The sequence below is a fragment of the Lepisma saccharinum genome, chromosome 18 (genome assembly GCF_977018435.1).
Source record: "Lepisma saccharinum chromosome 18, izLepSacc3.1, whole genome shotgun sequence".
NCBI lineage: Eukaryota > Metazoa > Arthropoda > Insecta > Zygentoma > Lepismatidae > Lepisma > Lepisma saccharinum.
The window spans coordinates 11,281,179-11,302,312 of record NC_139246.1 but is presented as its reverse complement, the minus strand read 5'-3'; the positions used below and the strand labels follow the sequence as shown (position 1 = coordinate 11,302,312).

The following is a 21,134-nucleotide window of genomic DNA, read 5'->3' as shown; positions in this document are numbered from 1 at the left end:
GTGTAGGATCTCCTTTAATATTTCAATCTGTTTATATACTGTGTGTTTGAAAAGCCATGTCACTCTTTCAAAATGTAAAGTGCTCCCTGTGCATTGCACCATGCCATGAAGGTGTATAGGGGTGTGGAGTTAGGGCCCCACACTTTATTGATCACGGCCGAAGGTGGGGGTGATGTGATCAGCACCATGCCCCTGTCCACATTTAACCCCCAGTTTCCTCCAGGTACCCACTTTGTAGGATGCTGGGAGGGCTCAAGAGCCGCTTGAACAGGTGGAAAAAATCTTTCATCAATAACTACTTTAAAACCACGATATTTACGTTGACGCAAAAGTGCCAGAAATTATTAAATGAGCCAAGTTGGAGAGAATTTTTTTCAACCAAGATTATATACCCTTAAAATAGCATTATTTTATGTGGTCCATTTAAGCTCTGAACCGAAATACATCAAACATTGCACAGGACAAATACTGGACAGGAACCGCAGGTTAGCATGGTATTTGTCACAAAACATCAAATTGTGATCCTAAGAAACAAAATTTTGTGTCCCCCCTGAAATTAGTATTGGTAATTTTGCATGTATATTCATGTGATAAATTCTGTATCAATTGATAATTTTCCTGGATTGTGCAATACATTTTTCTTTATTTTGCTAATATTATTACTTCACGATTTCCTGAAAAAAATGTAATTTTGATTTTCTCTATTTTGGGGGAGAGGGAAGGGGTCAAAAATGGTAATTTTTTTTCTGCAAGAACTGTTTGTGTTTGGGATACATAAAATGCAATAGCACCTGTCTAGAAATAATTTCTGGGAATGCTGATTCATAACTGTGAAATAGTCGCAACATGTACTTTTGCTTTTCACATCGACCTCAATCCTTCAAGCAGTGATAAGTACATGCTAAAAAGAGTAAATTAATTTAAAAGGTATTAAAAAACTTCAAGGTCATTCCATTTCAGGATTGTCCACAAATCATTCATGCAGAGTTCCCACTTTAAAACATGCAGCATGACTACACAACTGGTCAAAATACCATACCACAACTAGTATGAATGAATTAAATTTTTCGGGGTGTTTCGGTACATATGGTCATTTTGCAGTTATCAGAGTATAAGAAAAAATCCCATTATGTCCCTAAGTCAAATTTTAAGAAGGGGTGTAAGGTTAAAAGTGCAAGGCTGTAAAGGCACCTGTATTGGCCATTAAAAAGGTAAGAAAACATTAAAATTTTCATCAGACAGAATGTAAAAGGTGCATGCTTCATCTCCCAACAACAGAGAGTTGGGAAGGCGACAAATTTGTCTTGCCATGTAGTGTTTCCAAAAGCCAGAGCCCATTCCAGGATATCCCCCCCCCCCCTTTAATACCACCTTCAAACTTCACTGGAGGCATGAAGGTAGATATTCTTCTCTGGGCATATGCCACACACAAACCCTATCATCCAACTGCTACATGGTATAGTGTGATTCATCAATTATCCTTCACTCTCCAGTGGCATAACTCTTTACACCACTCCAGGTTAATTTCAATACGGTCCAGGAACCTTCTTTCCAGATCAATTTAAATACTGTTCAGGACCCATTTTTCCTAATCAATTCAAACACCGTCCAGGTACCTTTTTCCCTGATCAGTTTAAATACAGTCCAAGTTCCATATTGAAATGAAAGAATACACAACTTTGACCAAATTAAAGTGTGCGCGAAAAAAGGTCCTGGTCCTGTTACAGAACCCATTAGAATTTAGGAGTTCCTCGACGTTTTAACAACCCTGCTATCATGTCACGATTTTCTTGCTGTTGCTCCTTCACATTTCTACTTCACAGTCACATCTCGTCGTGTGAGAACCAGACAGACATAACTCCAATTTATCAAATTTCCAGGCGAGAGGAAATAATGTAGTAAAAAAAAGGAGCGATTTCAAAATGTTATTTCCAACAGACCATACACGACAGGAACATAATACACACATTATTGGAGAGATTAAAGTTCAAAGTTTTATTGTAGGACAATTGGTTTAGTTTGTATGTACACTAACAATTTTGGCAACTGCAGAAGGGTGGAAATGTCCCTGACAGACTTCTAATTCATGTGGCAACCAATGACCAGTTCATGTTTGAGGTCACCCGAGTTCTGCTGACTGCCCACCTCATACTTCTTTCTATGAACTCCAGCCAGTGCCCTGCCTTCTTTTATACTGGACTGTGAATTTGCTGTGATGTCTAGGCTTCAGGTCACTATTACCAGGGATGTAAGGATACTTTTGAACAGATAGTGTATATATAGAAGGACTGAACAAGACAAATACAAATTAAAATTGTAACAACTCGAAAGTAATTCAGAATGTTAATAAAGTTTAATATACATGTTCTTCACTGAAACTAGGCAACAAGTCTACCAAGAGTTTTGATTTAAAACAGTCATTATTTCACATGAGGTTGAGCTGATACCGATGTGGCCGATAGCAGTGGTATCAGTATCGGTAAATATTGCTTGATATTTTTGCACCGATACTAGCCAATACCATTGTTTTTGAGTCGCTAGAAGCACGGCCAAAACCAAAATTTGTTCCTTTTCAAAGGTTCATTCACGGTTTCCAACTTACCTTTGGTTTTGCAAAAATAAAGTGAAAAATAGTTGTGCATTTGTTAAATGAACCTGTACTCAATTTCCAAGAACAGCAAGTACGTGACACAAAGATCGATACTCTCACTTAAAGTGAAATTATTCCCATAGAAGTTTGCTGCTTCTCTTTAGTTCTCTTCGAAGCCTACCAGGCTTTATTCATACATATGCGGTCTTATGTAACAATAACCCCAACGAGCCACCTGTGGCTAATCCTTCCACTTTCTTTGGTGTTTGCTGACATCTCTCTCTTTAGATACTTCCCACAGTCAAAACGGCCATCGCCCATGACAGTGGTGGATGTGTCTCAGGCATAGTATATAGGATATTCTTGGAAAATCAAACATGGACTAATCCCCCTTTTCATTTCAAACTTTAGACTTTTGTTTGTCCAGACCTGGATAACTGGATTTCAGCAGGCATGTTTTGGCACAGGGAACACGACAGATGATGGCAGTTACTTATCAGCATAAGTATCAGTTCAAAGTGGTATCAGCTCAGCCCTCGTACGAGGGCATGCTGAAAAGGCAATCCTCCTATTTTTTTGTGACGGAGTAAAGACATTTTGGATTTTGAGCAACCATGGATTGTACTCTTCAGACTTTCCCCGTTCTCCATTCCAAGTTTCAAACTTCTATCACCAGGGGTTGCTGAACTAGAGCGAGGAAAATGGCAGCATGTAACCATACTATGTCGGTGCACCTGAAACTGAGTGTGATAACTGAGTTTCTCACTGCAGAAAATGTGTCCCCCCAATTGACATTCACCAGAGAATGTGACAAGAACCTCTTGAGATAAGAGTTCCTTGGCAGGGGTTTTCATTGTGAGCATGAACAGCCCAACATAATACAGTACAAACGTTACACATTCATTGCCATAAAAAGCCTTCATTCTCTAATGAATGTCAATGGGGGGACACATTTTCTGCAGCTAGAAACTCTGTCACCACATGAGGTTTCAGGTGCACCGACATAGTATGGTTACATGCTGCCATTTTCCTCGCTCTAGTTCAGCAACCCCTGGTGATAGAAGTTTGAAACTTGGAATGGAGAACGGAGAAAGTCTGAAGAGTACAATCCATGGTTGCTCAAAATCCAAAATGTCTTTACACTGCACCGTCACAAAAAAATAGGAGGCATTACTTTTCAGCACACCCTCATAATCATTTAATCACCAACTGCATAATTTCCACAATATTTAAGACTCCATGGGAGAGTCACATGGCATTTATGCATGTGGCTGGTGTAGGCTCAGCCCCTAAGAAAACAGGTTTCAAAGTTATACTCCAAGTATAGATCGCGATTGTAATTAAAATAGTCAATTTATTAGTCTGTTAACAGAACACTGCACAAAAGAAATATATAACCAGAACAGTTTTCAACAATAGCACCTATATACAGTCTATACTGCATGTACAATATTTTTAGTCTGCATATCATTGCAACTGTTAAACATCCAAAAGGATCCATTCAACAATGCCCTATTCAAAGGTACCAGAATATATTTAAGGCAAAAAATAAGTCAGTCTTCAATAATTCAATTTGCTTGACAAATTTGACAATGCATTTTTTCTATCTCAAACTTCTTACTAATTCCCCTAAAACAACGTAATGTCTTTCAGTCTTGCATCTTTGATATGCAATGCAAAAAACAAAAAAACCTGAAATAACAATACGACATTCTGGACATAATCAGCTGTTGTACAAAATATCTGCCACTAAATGACTACTTTTTAATTATATCCTTATTAAGTACTCATATCTATGTTTATTATCAAAATTGAAATTACTATACATATTTCACAATCTACTTTTGAACTTGTAGTGATTGTTGTGGAGTTCTTTTGAAAGTCACTACAGAAGTGAGGTATCTCCTTAGAAGTGCAGCTATTTTATCCCAGTATCTATACACTCTGCTGCCTCCTTCGAACCACATTCCCAAGCCGTGTTTTTCGGCTCTCTCTTCTACAGACAGTAACTTCTTGTAATGTCTTGAGTATAGCTTGCTGGATTCCAATTCATGTTCAAATGGTGCTACAGATGCAAACCCAATACCAACCAGGTCCTCAGCAATGTTTCTCCTCCGTGAATTCTGAAACAAGCAAATATGTATAGAATCTCATTTTTTGAATTTAGTATTGAAATCTCTGTCTTTCCAGGTTACTACAACAAGAATGAAACATAGGAAAGTACACCCTTGAGCAAAAAAACTGCCCACCCTCGAAAATTTCAAAGTCCAAATCTGCACGATGTGACAACAAGGTGGGGCAGTGTAGCAAATCTCACGTGCGAGAAAGTAGCATCACCAGTACGTCGATTACAGATATGTAATTGATGTATTTACTTATTTCTTAAGAGTAATTACTAGGGATGGGACCGATTAATCGGTACTCTATCGGTATCGGCCGATATAGGCATATCGGTGTATCGGTTTATCGGTAAAATTACCGATTATTTTACCGATCCGATATATCGATAAATATCTGATAGTTTAGTGCAAAATTCTGCCATTTTGTTGTAATTTTTATGGATAATCCCCATGCCCTACTTTTTTAAAAAGTAAATGTCTAAATATGCAATTTCTCTTGTACTGCAATCACTTTGTAACACACATTTTTTAAGGAGGTCAATGAACCTTTCAGGTTTTTCCAGGACCATTTCTAATTTTATATCGGATCGGTAGAATATCGGTTATCGGTATCAGTAAATTTTATATCGGTACTTTATCGGTATTGGCCAAAATTTCATATCGTCCCATCCCTAGTAATTACAAATAATTAAACAATTGATAAATTTCACAACACATTCTTCGCTCCTGCTTCATTCGTCAACATTGCAATTGCTGGGTTGGTCTTCTGAAACTTCTGAAAAATGATTGATATGTTAGTTCCAAAAAAGATTAAAAATATTTATTTACAACTTGATAAACATTACGTGCTGAATGTATGCATATAATGAATTCTGAAAAAAAAAAACAGACATGCATGCACACAAAAAATGCATATATAGCCAGAAATGAACACAATAGCAATTGGGTGTTTGGTCACATAAACAACACCCGTTACTAACTTACTTACTTACTCCGCGGCTCTACAGCCCATGCAGGGCCTTGGCCTCCTTGGTGATAGCTGCCCACTCATCTCAGTTCTTCGCTCTAGTTCTCCATCCCCTTATACCCATTCCTTTGAGGTCTTCTTCTGCCTGGTCGAGCCATCTCTTCCTGGGTCTGCCAACACTCCTCTTGCCTTCCTGTTTCCCTTCGTAGATCTTATATACCGCTCTGTCTGGTTGCATCCTTTCTACGTGTCCCAGCCAGCTAAGGCGTTTGGATCTTATTTCACTTGTTATACTTGGGTTCTGGTAGTGTTGCTAGTTCTTCGTTTATCCTAATTCTCCAGATGCCATGTTCATTGATTGGTCCATATATCTTACGTAAAACCTTCCTCTCCCATATATCTAGCCTTTCTTCTTCCTTTCTTGTCAGACACCAGGTTTCCGACCCATACATCACTATTGGTCTCATTATGGTTCTATACAGCCTTAGTTTCAGCTTTCGGTTCACTTGTGAGGATTTTAAAACATTTCCAAATGCATGGTAGCATCTGTTACCTGCTGTTATTCTTGCTTTTACCTCTTCGGCAATGCTATTACCTTCTGTTATTGTTGAACCTAGATATTTGAAATTTCCAACTCGTTCAAACTTTTGGCTGTGTGTTTCGAACTCATTTATAGTTTGATATGTGACCTTGTTTCTTGTTGTTATCATGTATTTTGTCTTATCCTGGTTTATTTCCAGTCCAATCTCATGTGCTCCTTGTTGTAATTGTTTCAGGGCATCTTCTAATGCTTTTGATGATCTGCTTAGTAAGGCAACGTCATCAGCAAATGCAAGGTATTGTATTGTCCTATTTAAGATGGTTCCTCCAGGATTTATTTCAATATTTCTAATTACATGTTCCAAACTTATGTTAAACAGCAGTGTGGAGAGGCTATCCCCTTGTCGTAGTCCTTTTCCAATTTGAATTTCTTCGGATAGTTGGTTTTGGATTCTAATTTTGCATTTTGAATTTCTTATGGTCATTTCTGTCAATTTTACTAATTTTTCTGGGATATCCATATCTCTCATTATCTTATACAGTTTTTCTCTTTGTATACAGTCAAATGCTTGTTGAAAGGTAAAAGGTAAAGTGCTCCCCTGTGCATAGCACCATGCCATGAAGGCATATAGGGGGTGTGGGGGGTAACGCCCCACACTTTCTTGATCCAGTCGTGAGTGGGGGTGATGTGATCAGCATCATGCCCCTGACCGCCTTTACCCCCCAGGGTTTCCCCCAGGTACCCATGTTATTCGACGCTGGGTGGGCGCCGGGCCGCTTCCATCGTTAGGAAAGTTTCCGGATTTGAATTGGCTGGGGATCGAACCCAGGACCTTTAGCATGGTAGTCAGACGCGTTACCGACTGAGCCACCGCGGCCACCGCTTGTTGAAAGTCCACATATAATTGATGTATGTTAATATTGTGTTCAAAACTTTTCTCTAATATCATTCTTAATACAAAGATTTGGTGTATTGTTGATCTATTACTTCTGAATCCGCACTGGTAGTCCCCTGACAGTGTTTCTACGTATGGTTCTAGTCTCTTCGCCAGAATTTTTGTAAATATTTTGTATGTCACGTTAAGGAGAGATATGCCCCTATAATTCTTACAACATGTCTTGTCATTCTTTTTGTGTATCGGACATATTATTGCTATCATCCAATCCTTTGGCATTTCAGCTTTTTCCAGATCTGTTTGATCAGCTCAAAGATTTGTTTCTTTAGTTCTGCTCCTCCACATTTGAGCATTTCAGCAGTAATTTGATCTTCTCCTGATGCTTTGTTATTATTAAAGCTTTGTATGGCTATTGTGACATCCATTAGTTGAGGCAAGTCTTGTTCTTCATCCCATTGTTGGTCATTTCTTACTTCTAATATCCTATTTTCATTTTCATCGAAGCCTAATAATTCCTTAAAATATCCCGCCCATCTACTTATTATTTTATTTTTATCTCCAATAAGATTTCCTTCTTTATCTTTACACAAATTTGTTCGCGGTTGAAATCCTTTCTTATAGTTTGCTATTATTTGATACATATTCCTTATTTCTTTCTTATTATGTAGTTCATTTAGTTCTATTAGGTTTTCTTTCTCCCACTGCCGTTTCTTTCTTCTACATTCTCTTTTAGCTTCTCTTCTTTTCACTATCCAAATCTCTACACTTGCTCTGGTCTTTCTTTGGAGAACTTTATTTCTAGCTGTGCTTCTTTCATCTAATGCTTTCTGGCAACTCTCGTCAAACCATTCCTTTCTTTTAGTTTTCTCTTCCCATCCTATTGTCTCTTCTGCTGTTTTCTGAATGTTTTCCTTTATTCTTTTCCATTTTTCTTCTATCGTTACGGGATTTTGTATATTTTCAAAATTTTGTTTCAATCTGGCTCTATATTATCTTCTTTTTTCTGGATTTTTTATCAACAGTTTCACATTATATTTAGTCTGTCTAATCCCTTGTTCTTTCTTTGTGTTTGAGATCCGCTGTCTATATCTGATGGTTACTAGATAATGATCAGAGTCCACATCTGCTCCTCTGTAGCTTTGTACGTCTAATATATCACTGCCATGTCTTCTGTCTATTAATATATGGTCTATCTGATTGTTTGTCATATTATCTGGAGACTGCCAGGTAGCTTTATGTATGTTTTTATGTGGGAAAGTCGTGCTACTCTCAATCATATTTTTACTGGTAGCAAAATCTACTAGTTTTGATCCATTTTCATTACAGTTTACATGTAAGCTATGCTTCCCAATAGTTGGCTTATATACATCCTCTCTTCCTATCTTGGCGTTGAAGTCTCCAAGAATTATTATGACATCATGTTTTGGCTGTTTATTATATATGGTTTCCAGCTGCTCATAAAAGTGGTCTTTGTCTTTTTCTTCTGCTTCCTCAGTTGGTGCATGTACAGTGATATTGAAGAGTTTTGCTTTTATTCTTAATTTACATATACGTTCAATGATTGGTTCAAAATCTATGACAACCTGTTTAATTCTTTTTGTCACTAAAAAACCAGTTCCAAAGGTATTTTGACCATGTCCACTATAGAATATTGTGAAGTCTCCCGTATCAATGATACCTCTTCCTTTCCATCTCATTTCTTGTAGTGCAATAACTTCGATCTTATATTGCTCCATTATTTGTTTGAGGTTATTCAATCCTCCTGCTTTATTAAGGGTTCTCACATTCCATGTTGCCATTTTCCAATCGTTTTTCCTTTTACATTGCCTGTGTCGTACCTTCACATCCATCCGGCTGCTATCACTTGGTTTCGTAACAAGGATTTTTTCTGGGGTTGGACTGTTAATCCCACGCCCAACCTGGTAAGGGATTGCCTCTCACAGCTATCAGGATCGCTGCTTTTCTGTCAGGGTTTTTTCCATTAGCCTTTGCTGACTACAAGGCAGTAGTTTGCTAGTTTTGGTCCGCTCCGGATCTCTCCGGTACCTTCCATATCTTGAAGGCCTTCCCTTATCCGCCACCTAGGGAGGCGCCCAATGGGGGACTAGCAACCCCTAGCAACCCCACTCCTGTTGTTCTTAATTAAGTGTCCTACCATGTTGACAATGAAACTGAAAATGGTGCGAGTTCTTCACAGTCTGTAATACTGTCGATAATCGTGGCAGTCTTCCCGACTCAGCTTTTGGCATGAAGGAGCTGGTTACATTCCCAAAACAATCACACATAAGAATATAAAAATATTCATGGCCACAAACCAAACTGTAATTTATGGGGGAAATATGCCGAGTGAGCCCGGAAGAGCATGTTCGGGGGAGGGAGGAAGGGAGGGGGAGAGAGTGAGAGTGAGAGAGTGAGAGAGAGAGTGAGTGAGTGAGTGAGTGAGTGAAAGAGACGAGAGAAATCTAGAGTAGTTGGTTAAGGTATCCTACTTAAAAACTCAGACTTACATTTTGATCGCATGTTCGAGTCTCCACTCGGCTAATTCTTTTATCCGGCGTATGATAGAGTTTATAATTTATGATTATTAAAATTGTGCTATTGTTTTCACTATCGTTTCAAACCATTTGAAAATAACTATTGGAAGCACGACGTTGGCTACAGTGTGCTGCAATATTCGATATAAATATTTGTTTGCATTTATCAGAAACATTTCAAGATTGAAGAGCCTAGTATAACAACGTTAATCAAAATATGACAATTATACGGCAAAAATATCACTTGGTTCATTTGCAGTGTCAGGCAACCTTGAGTATTGCTGTAAAATGATTTCCTTCTTATAACAAACTTTTTACCAACAGAATTGGAAGTAGGTTTTTCAAAGACGAGAATTTCTTCTGTAAGGTAACTCAGGACGTGTATGAATTAATAGGAAAAAGTGTTTTGTAGAAATTTTAATAATAATCATTTCAGTAGCATTGTTAATATATATATATTTCAAGTAGTTCGCATTCCATTCACATTCACAAAAATAAATGGTTATCAAATTGAAGGTTGTCCAATTTGGAAGATGTGTCCGTGGAAAAATCTGTGTGAACAATTAAGCAAGAAGCGAAAACATTGGACATGAACAAAAATTTCAAGTCTATGAACATACTGAATGTACTATCATTACATATCTGTTGTAGCATCACCAAGACTTCGATGTACTGGTGATGTTACTTTCTCGCATGTGAGGTTTGCTACACTGCCCCACCTTGTTGTCATATTGTGCAGATTTGGACTTTGAAATTTTCGAGGGTGGGCAGTTTTTTCACTCAGGGGTGTACATGGCTGATATCGTGGCAGCAAGGCATGCATCTAGAACTATATTTCGGCAGGAGTCCGAACCAAATAATAAATAAAAAAAAAAATGGGTAATTAATAGATGCACGTTCATTTCTTTTTTGATGAAACACCAAATGTGAGAAAAAAAATGGTAACGTTCATTTTACATGTTTTTGAAAGGTGTGAGGTGCATTTTCCTACACAAACTATGAAAAATTGATTAATTCTGCTGTAAATATTTGAGAAGCAAAAATTGACCCCTTTACACAGGAATAAACTTAATACTCTGCCAACTACATAAATGAAGTACAAAGGGAAAAGTTTATTTTGTGTAGTTTCTAAATCAAATTTAGAGTTATATTCACCATAAATATGTGGCTCTGGTCACTATTATGTTTATTACCTAGCTTATGGCTAGTCAAGACGGATGATTTACTGAATACTAAAAGGCTGTTAAGTCCAGCTGATGACAAGTAGAGCCCTTGATTATTAGTAGTGTACAGGCATTGTCAATGAAAATCTTTATGAACACCATCTACTCCTTACCTATATCTAAGTTCTGTAGAAAAAAAAAACTCATATTACACAACAGTAAACAAGTATATGCATACGAGTGGGTGCATACATGCACACCATGACAGAAAAGTAATGAAACTTTTCATTTTACCATGAATTTTTGTTTGCAGGGGGTAGGGGGGGAGGAGGCAAGTACCTGGATAAACATACCAATAATAATAAATAATAATATTATTAGTAGTAGTAGTACTATCAAAGATGTTATCCTCCTCATAAATTACACAAAAAAGGGGTAGTAGTCAGTGCTAAAGAATTTGGGTTCAAACAATCGATTTGAATTAATATTTCAAAACGTTCAATTTCACATTAATAATAGAAAGCAAACACACAAACTATTTTTGAAAGATAGAAAATGCTTGATAAATGCATTCCGAATATAATTTTTTTTTTACGTTAACATGTATAACTTTCATAAACAATATGTTTCACACATATGCAACATGGAGCGATGTAAAATAAGAAAATACTGCTGCATGCATACTAACACTAAATTGTGTACGTGTGAAAAGTTTCTTTAATACATATACATACAACATATATTATTTAAATATATTACACACTCAATTCATTCATCTCATAATAAACCAAAAACAAAAAATTACATAACTTGTCTCAAATGTACACGCCCCGTTTCCTCAAAACATTTGTTCATGCATTGAAGACAATATTCATTAAGACAAGGGTCACCTCTCTCTGGTAATTTACAATGCATCACAGAAAACAATCATACATTGCAAGCGAAGAGAACAAGTAAAATTTTAGATCAAATTTTTTGGCAGGCTGTAATCAACATCAGGTGCGGTTGGCCCTATAGTGCACAGGATCAGTGAACCTTCAGTAATATACGGGATTTACCTCGAGAATGGACAATAAACAATGTATTTACCTTTTGACGATTTTCCGCTAAAATTTCTACACAAGAAGTAATGTATTTGTGTCCGTAACATGGCAAATTATTTTGTTGAGAAAGAGAAACCACGAGTCGGCCACCCTCAGCTGAACCCCCACAGGAGAGCTCCTGCCATAGTGAAGGTTTTTCGCTTTTGTCTGTCGTTCAGATGATGTGGGACCCATTTCACGAAAGTCTATTTGTGGAAACTGAATATGTGTCATACGACTTCGGTGAACCCCCAGGAAAATAATGCATGAGCCTCACCTTATCAACATTGATTTAATAGGGCACAAATAATTTCACGGGGTACCAAGGCATCCTCTCTTTTCTAACTTTTTTTCAAGTAGATTGTTCGGCACCCAGAGCTGACTCCTGCCAACGGCTCTGAACTTAAAGCAGGGATTGCGAGCGAAGCAAGAAAGAAAATTTTTATGAAAAGTACATTTATTTGCATAAAATTCGCAATTAGGGGCAGTAATTGCTTCCTACAAGTACCCTTAACCCTCAATGTTTGCCCTCCCCCCCACTCATTTCCATCTAAGGTTGAGGGTTGCATCACTGATTCAAATGTATATCTTTATATTTCCCATAAAAATATTTTTCTCTATTACTATGATAAACACTAACCTGGTATTCCACGATGCAAGATAAATTATCAGGATTTTTCTTCATCACAGTACACGAGACCTGTTTGTCCTGTATGGTATACTGAAGCCAATAAAAGGCACTGGGTGTTGCATTCACTCCCGCAACATGGATCGGCAAAGGCTCCGTTTGGAATACATTCAGCATTTTTACATCAATTGTGGGCTTATGGTCAATATACAACAAGGCTTTTGCATCTTTCATATCCGTCCGGATAACTCTACCTTTCAAAGTTTTGTGCCTCTCCACATAAATATTTGGCACCTGTTTCGCTGAAGAATACTTCTGCAACTAAGAAAATATGTATCCATTACCCCATGTATTATACTTTAGCGCACTTGTATGAACATTGTTTAATTTTTAAAAATACATTTTTTGTTAGGAATACACTTGAAAGCAAAACAAATTCTGAACCTATTAAGTATATAAGAGGGTAAATCATAACTAAAGGCAATTTTGTGTTTACGCAGGAATGAACGAAGACTGGGTGTGCCTGACATCACCACGTGTATACTTGGAGTGACGTGGAATTAGAAGTATCCATCACTGCCCCATTCAGTCGAGTGTCACGGAGCAAAAAGGTCACACGTATGGACGCACCACCCCACAAATGCACCATCGAGGAACAGCATGCCGTAGTGCACTTTCTGTGATCGGAGGAAGTCAAACCGGCAGACATCCACCGTCGGCTGTTAGCGCAGTTTGGAGCAAGCACCATGACTCAACAAAAGGTGTATGAGTGGGTGGGCCGTTTTAAAGCTGCATGGTCGTCGGTTCAGGTCAGATGACGAGGTCCAGCAGGCAGTGCAGACGTGGCAGACCACAAAACTTCTTTGCGGACGGGATATAGAAGCTGATTGCACGATACCAAAAGTGCATTGCCATGCAGGGGGGATATGTGGAAACATGATATGTGTAGTTCTTCTTCTTGTGTGGAAATAAGATGTTATGTGAAAATTGCCTCTACTTCTTGATTTACCATCGTATATGCCATTAATAGAGTGATGTTACAGTGCAGAAGGAATATACAGGGTGTCATTTTAATGGCACCCACGGAAAACGGAAACGTATAAAGGACATCAAAACAAACAACTTTTCTCAGTAACATTTTTATTGTTAGTTCATAGTTTCGGCGCTACAGTCGTTGAAAAAAGCCCATTTTTCCGCCTGAATGCTGGCAACCACACACAACATTTGATAGCATTTGTGACGTCATATCCCGTCGTGAAGCAATGCGTTCCAGGGTTGCCAGGAACACACAGATTCTGTGAAAAATGACATAGCTACAATCAGCCACAATTTAGTCTATCCACTTCGTCCTTCTGATACTAGTTGTCTGTGACACACTCAACAGATGACATAATAGAAATGAAAGAACTAAAAATTCCAAAGGTAAGCAACACATAATACATATACGTATAATGTATATTCAGGGCATTATGAGACAAGTGACAAAAATGGTTGAAAATACAGGGATATAAGTAGTAGTAATACAAGCTCTCCGGCGACTGTGTTTATCTATGCACCGGATACACCTGTAACAGTTTGCAACTGTGAACAGGGCAGTATATTAGCTACTGATTCATAATTAGATTGTTACTGTGGTTGTATGTGTTTTAGCCGTAATGTAACGTGAACCTCGAATACTTCCGATATCAGCACAAAAGTACCAGTAGGCATCTTGACAAAAACCTGTAGATATCAACCTTGCAACGAGATTTGCAAATATTTGACATGTAGCTGGGCGTAAACAGCCACATGTAACCTGTAAGTTCAATAAAATTTATTGTTGTTGATATTTGACATGTAGGCTGAGACAAAATGTGATATTGATACATAATTTTGAATATAACTTTTTTACCGTTTCTCATATCGTTAGTTCACTTCCCCCTTCCCCTGAGATGACTACTGATCTTCTGGCTGGTAGGCTATGATGTTCGGTCTACTGGACGCGTTTCTCGCTTCGTTTTACAGCTAATAATGTGGTTGGTAGTTTATAATTTTTTCCAAAATTTGTGTGTTCCTTACAACCCTTCCGTGAGCTGTTTCGCCGCAGGAAATGACGTCACAGATACGATCAAATGTTGTGTTGGGTTGCCAGCATTCAGGCGGCAAAATGGCCTTTTTTGAAAGACTAGCATCAAATCGACACACCAACGAGAAAAATGTTACTGAGAAAAGTTGTTTGTTTTGATGTCCTCTATACGAATCTGTGGTCCGTGGGTGCCATTAAAATGACACCCTGTATATATATATATACCACGTGAGGCACCTAAAAGTACCACCTGAAATAGCGAAGAAACCAGAAACAGTAGCGATGTGAGATTTGCGTGAAACAATAATATCAAATGGGGCTCGTAAATTGGAGGTATGGGGTGGGTCGAAAAATATCGACAAATGGGGCATCTGGAGCAAAGTCATATTTTTTTAAATGGAACGATATACAATAACATGCATAATATAAAAGAGCACACGCAGAGAAACACAACGCCGTTGGTCTCATGCATCTACTGCACATAGGAATGAAGATATGGTCATGTGAAAATATGGAAACAAACTAACAAGTGGCCCACTTGACCGTCAGTACCACGGTAAGACTTCTCAGGTGCCTGACAGAACTGCCTTTACGCAGAGCAAGTTTTGATAGCAGGTCCATGAGATCGTGTTAGTTCATAGCAAGCAGTCGTAGTGGTAAGAGCGAAGATTATGGTGTTCACAAACATAGAAAAAGCGGACATGATCCTGATTTATGGGGAATGCCGAAAGAATGCCTCAGAAGCCTACCGTGTGTACGCAGAGAGATATCCGGACAGACGACAGCCATCTCGACGTCTGTTTGGTAAGTTATTTATTAAATTAAGAGACACCGGAAGTGTAACACCACGAGCACGTGCGCGGAACAAGCCAACTACAGATGAGGCAGGTGCAACAAATGTTCTCGCCGCTGCTGCTGTGAATCCGCACGTTAGCTCCCGTGAAATTGCCAGGGATGCTGGGATGAGTCAGCGAAGTGTATTGCACATTCTGCACACACACACACAAGTTTCACCCATATCATATCTCCCTCCATCAGGAACTTCACGGGAATGATTTTTTGGACCGTGTTCGGTTTTGCACATGGTTGTTACGACACGACAGACCCGATTTGTAACGTATCCTCTTCACTGACGAGGCAACTTTTACCAATCATGGAAATGTCAACCTAAGTAACATGCACTATTGGTCGGTGACAAATCCACATTGGCTTCGCCAAGTGGAACGCCAGCGCCCATGGAGTGTGAACGTGTGGTGTGGTATAGTGGGTGAACATCTCATTGGCCCTTTTTTTATACAAGGGACACTGAATGCTGACCGATACATACAGTTTTTACAACATGAACTGCCTTTACTATTGGAGGACATACCACTTCAGACAAGGAGGGACATGTGGTACCAACATGACGGGTGCCCAGCTCACAGTGCAAGACGCGCTACAGCATGTGTGGAAAATACATTTCCAAATCGTTGGATTGGATGTGGAGGGCCTGTCAAATGGCCGGCTCGTTCCCCAGATTTGACAAAGTTAGACTTTTTTCTGTGGGGAAAGCTGAAGGACATTGTCTACCGGGATGTGCCAACAACTCCAGAGGATATGCAACACCGCATTACTGCGGCCTGTAGGGACATTCCCTACGAGATGCTACATTCTGTGCAACGATCTTTGCGTGGGCACCTCGTTGCCTGTATCGCAGCTGACGGCCACCACTTTGAACACACACTTTGACAGGTTTTCGCTTCTTACGCAGTGGTTCTTCGACATACTGTCATGGTCATTTTCATTATGCTGTAACACTGTCAAATACATGGTGCTGACAATGTCTACTTTATTTTTTCTTCCTTTAACACGTTCTGTCTTCATCTTGTCCAATGGCTTCCGACATCTCATACTTGTACATGCCGTGGTACTGACGGTCAAGTGGGCCACTTGTTAGTTTGTTTACATATTTTCACATGGCCATATCTTCATTCCTATGTGCAGTAGATGCATGAGACCAACGGCGTTGTGTTTCTCTGCGTGTACTCTTTTATATTATGCATGTTATTGTATATCGTTACATTTAAAAAAAATATGACTTTGCTCCAGATGCCCCATTTGTCGATATTTTTCGACCCATCCCATACCTCCGATTTACGAGCCCCATTTGATATTATTGTTTCCCGCAAACCTCACATCGTTACTGTTTCTGGTTTCTTCGCTATTTCAGGTGGTACTTTTAGGTGCCTCACGCGGTATATGCTTTTTGTTTGCTTCTACTAGCTTCGACTGCAGGTGGCGTATATATTAGCCAAGACGTTTGGATCACATTAGGTGAGATTATGCTAAGCTGTAGTAAAAACAAGAACAGAAGCAGAAGCATGAAGATGAAGAAAAAATAGAATGTAAGTTACACATATGAAAATCCTGACTGAATAAAATATATGGTTCCAGTATATTTTCAATTAAAATCTAGTATAGGTGTAGAAACAGATAATAGTACTTACTGGTCTGACACTTTTCAAAGCTATTATAAATCCAATGACACCTACTGCATAGGTTCCAATCTGAAATAACACAAAAAATAAACATAAAATAATTTATGTAGTATTTCCTTCAATCTACAAATTAATTATAATTGCCAAAAACATTTCAAATGCAACTGGAGATTTCTCCAAGACATGTGTTAACCATCTGTGTTCACTTTGGTAACAGTTCCGTATATCGGAGACACATTGAAATCGGATATTTTGTGTTTCGCATGGTTGGTACTTACCAATTGTGTATTGCGGAACATAGTTCAAGGTGCCATTATGCTTTTTACACGAAAACAAACACAATTTTTCACATAGAGAGTAGTTTTTTGTTATTCCTTTTTTCGCTTCCTTAACACACAATCTGGCAGGCAAAACTTGACTACTGTAGTGGGTATGCAATGTTTCCAAGTTTCTTCACCGAAAAATACCTACTATCGTGTTCATCACGTGTGCAAATTGTACATTATGCACGGTAGCTGACGGACAGCCCCAAGAACCATTCCGATAAGGTTAGGTTAGGTTTGGTTAGGTTAGGCAAGCATAGTTAAAAAAGGGGGGGGGGGGTTGGAAACCCTGACAGGGTGTTACGTCATCAAACGTATGCAGCATCCAGGTTCACGTAGCGAAAGCAATGGCACTTGTGCGTCGGTGAGATATTTCTCTTCCAAAATACATGATTTCCCGGTCAAATATATTCCACAATCAAAGAAAATACCTCGTCTAACGTTGGAAACCTTAGAGAAACTCATTTCCGTAAGTAGTTTCTTCTGTAAAAATGAAGAAATGTGTCTCTGATATATGGAACCGTTACCTTCACTTTAAGTCTACAAGGCAATTCAAAAGTTTGTAGGTGGATGTACATAGGACACTGGCATTCTATGCTCACATGAAAATAGCAGATGAACTCAAATTACACCTTTTAAATTAGGATTGCTATATTTCATAGGTAAAAATCCAGGACACCACTAATCAGAAGCCTGTTGGGGACCCGAGGACAGGAGGAATACCACAAAGTAGTATGTATGAACACCATAATTATTATGTATAGTTTCAATATTATATTCTTTACACCTCTTAAAAAGAAATTCACCTCGAAGTATATCATTAAACTAGCACTTCCTTTTCAGTGGCATGATGAACTAAACTGCTAGCTTACGATATCGAAACATTATTTGAAAACTGCAGACTGAACAGCTGGACATACAAACGTTGACTGCTTACAGTAAAAGATTCTTAACTGAATGTCAGCAGTTCAAACAGAAGAAAATAAAGGTAGGATCATTACTAAATGTTGTTTGCAAGTGCACTGATGCATGTGTCAACAGACATAAGAAATCGATCCATGTAAAAATTGCCTATGCACCATGATAAGTTCAGAAATAAACAATTGGAACTTGTGTCGATATAAGAACAGCAAAACTATTTCCTTGTCAAAAGAACCTTCCTGTGGACCCTCATGGTTACTCGGTTTTTAGATTCTGAAAATCCTATCGCTCTACTCCTCGCCAAACTGAAATCATAAATGTCAATGGCTTTCTTCTTGCATAACTTAATTGATTACTAGTTTCATATAGTCAAAACACCTATAACTCATTTATTTCGTCCTTTTTAACATTGCTACTTACTTATTGTGCATTGCGGAACATTCTATAAAGTGTAATTATGAATTTCTCATGAAGATAACTTCAATTATTCATGTTACGAGTAATTAATGTTGTTCATTTTTTTCGCTTGTGTGACACACAATATGGCAAGAGCGTTCTGAATCATCGCACATCGTGCTTGTCGATTCAGAGTGGGTATGCAATGTTTCCAACCTTGTAAATGAAAAAAATACCTACTTCTGGGTTTTAAATTATGCTAATACGTAGAACCATGAACAGGTAGTGGTAACATTATAGTATAGGGGAGACGGATTTCTTCAAATTTACAGGAGAAAGTACTCACAGAAATCATTTTCTGTAGTGTTGTGGAAGTTCGTGAATGTAGTTTTCATCCTTTTTAATGCAAATACATGTTGTTTTTCTGCGAAAATCTCTGTCCGACATGCTGTTTCTGCTGCCGCACAATGTTCCATGTGTTAAGATGACATAACCCCATAGTCAATGTTTCAAACTCGCCGTGTTTTCACTAGAACATGACGTGTTGAGTATTTTTAATTTTTTTTAACTATGCTTGCCTAACCTAACTTAACCTAACCTTACGGAAAATAGTTTTTGGGGGTAACGTCAATGGTTTTTGGGGCTAACGTCAATGGTTTTTGGGGCTAACGTGAATGGTGTGTGAGGCTAACGTCAAGGGTTTGTGAGGTATTAGCATAATTTCAAATCTGGGCACGGAAGTAGGTATTTTCTGGTGAACGAGGTTGCAAAACTGCATAAATCGACAAAACACTCGCACAACGTGCCCTGAACCAGTACGCTATCACCCGCCATAATGTGTTACAGAATCGAAATAACAAGTAACAGTAAGTACTCGTAAATGTAAGAAATAGACATTATCTTAGTTAGAAATGAATTATTTCACCTTAGGAAATGTTCCGCATTCCAAAATAGTACGTTAGCAATGTAAAAAAGTGTGAAATATATCATTTATAGTTGTCTCCACATACTATAATAGTACCAAAATTTGGGGTCACATAATCTTTTTGGGAAAAGACGGGGTGGTTGGAAACAGTGACAGAGGGTTACGTCATCAAACGCACAGAACATCCGGTTCAGGTAGAGAAAGTACATGAAAGCAACGGCAATTGCGATATTTTTATAGATAAAAACATGAATTATGGCTAAAAAAGATGAAACGACAGAAAATACATTCGGGAACTTCAACAATGCTACAGAAAGTGATTCGCGTAAGTAGTTTCTTGTGTAAAAATGAAGAAATCCGTTTTGACTAGTTGAAACTGTTAAGTTACCCTTAATTGTAACAGGTACTTCGCATATATAAAAGTTAAAATAGTAAGACTAGAGTTGATAATTGTACGATGCATAAAATATATTCTCAAAATAAGTAATCAGTGCCTGATTTTTTTTTTTTAAACTACCTTCACCGCAGAATCAGGGAAAATAAAAATAGAATAAAATGTAAGAAAAAGAAAACATAAGGTACTATCTTGTACGTAAATATGGCATTGCATTTGGGGGTGTATTTGAGTACATTGCTTTTGGTAAAGTAGTAACGCTGTGACCTTATAATCAAGATGTTCCAGGTTCGATCCTCGGTGGAGGTACATTGCACAGTTGTTCAGATTACACTTTACAATGCATGTTAAGTCCCAATTAGTCTCTCTGAGCATAACGTGTTATCAAAAAGAAACACAGGTCTTGGGAGAACATAATGACCAACTATAAATATTATGTGCAAATTAAGCAATGTGCAATTGCAATGTAAAATATCCGAAAGTAAGTTTTGAGAGCCAATTACATAATGAATAATTTATAAGTATAAAATAAATATATGCACAGTCATTCTTCAGATATTAACGTTTAAGAAAGACTATTTTCTTCCACTGGTATAAAAAAAAATAATTTCGTAGTATCTGCACAAAAAATCACCCATTTTCTGGTGTATTATTACCTGTACTGCACGGATGTGTTCATCTACAAATACAGATAGTAGGTCGATTAAATGTTCTTTGTCATTTTCATTTTTTGCTTTCTCGTGCCTCGTAGAACTCATTTTCTAAGTCGTATGTTTTATTGTTCAACTTAGGAAACACTCACAAAAAATATTATGTACACCAAATATGCATTATATTTACTCCCATAGATATTATACTCCTTGGCTCCTCCTCCTCCTCATTTGCGCCTTCGTCTTCTTTTTCAATAGTAGAAAGGAACTGTGAAAAAAATAATCTGTGATCTGAACACAAGACAATAATCTCGATAATCTGTGCACAAACTGAATGAACAAAAAAAAATAACATCAAAATAAGTAAAAAGTGCTCCCCTGTGCTTAGCACCACGCCATGAAGGCGTATAGGGGGTGTGGGGGTAACGCCCCACACTTTCTTGATCCGGTCGTGAGTGGGGGT

General features: G+C 38.1%; 1 protein-coding gene across 1 annotated transcript; it reads right to left on the bottom strand.

Moving 5' to 3' along the window:
- Window positions 1-3,924: 3,924 nt before the first annotated feature.
- LOC146001845 (protein C3orf33-like) lies at window positions 3,925-20,909 on the bottom strand. The gene is made up of 4 exons (XM_083139539.1): window positions 20,678-20,909; window positions 17,072-17,131; window positions 12,533-12,841; window positions 3,925-4,713 (listed from the first exon to the last, which is right to left on the bottom strand). The coding sequence occupies exons 1-4, from the start codon at window positions 20,777-20,779 to the stop codon at window positions 4,429-4,431; spliced, it is 756 nt and encodes a 251-aa protein (XP_082995665.1). The 5' UTR covers window positions 20,780-20,909; the 3' UTR covers window positions 3,925-4,428.
- Between the last annotated feature and the right edge of the window lie 225 nt (window positions 20,910-21,134).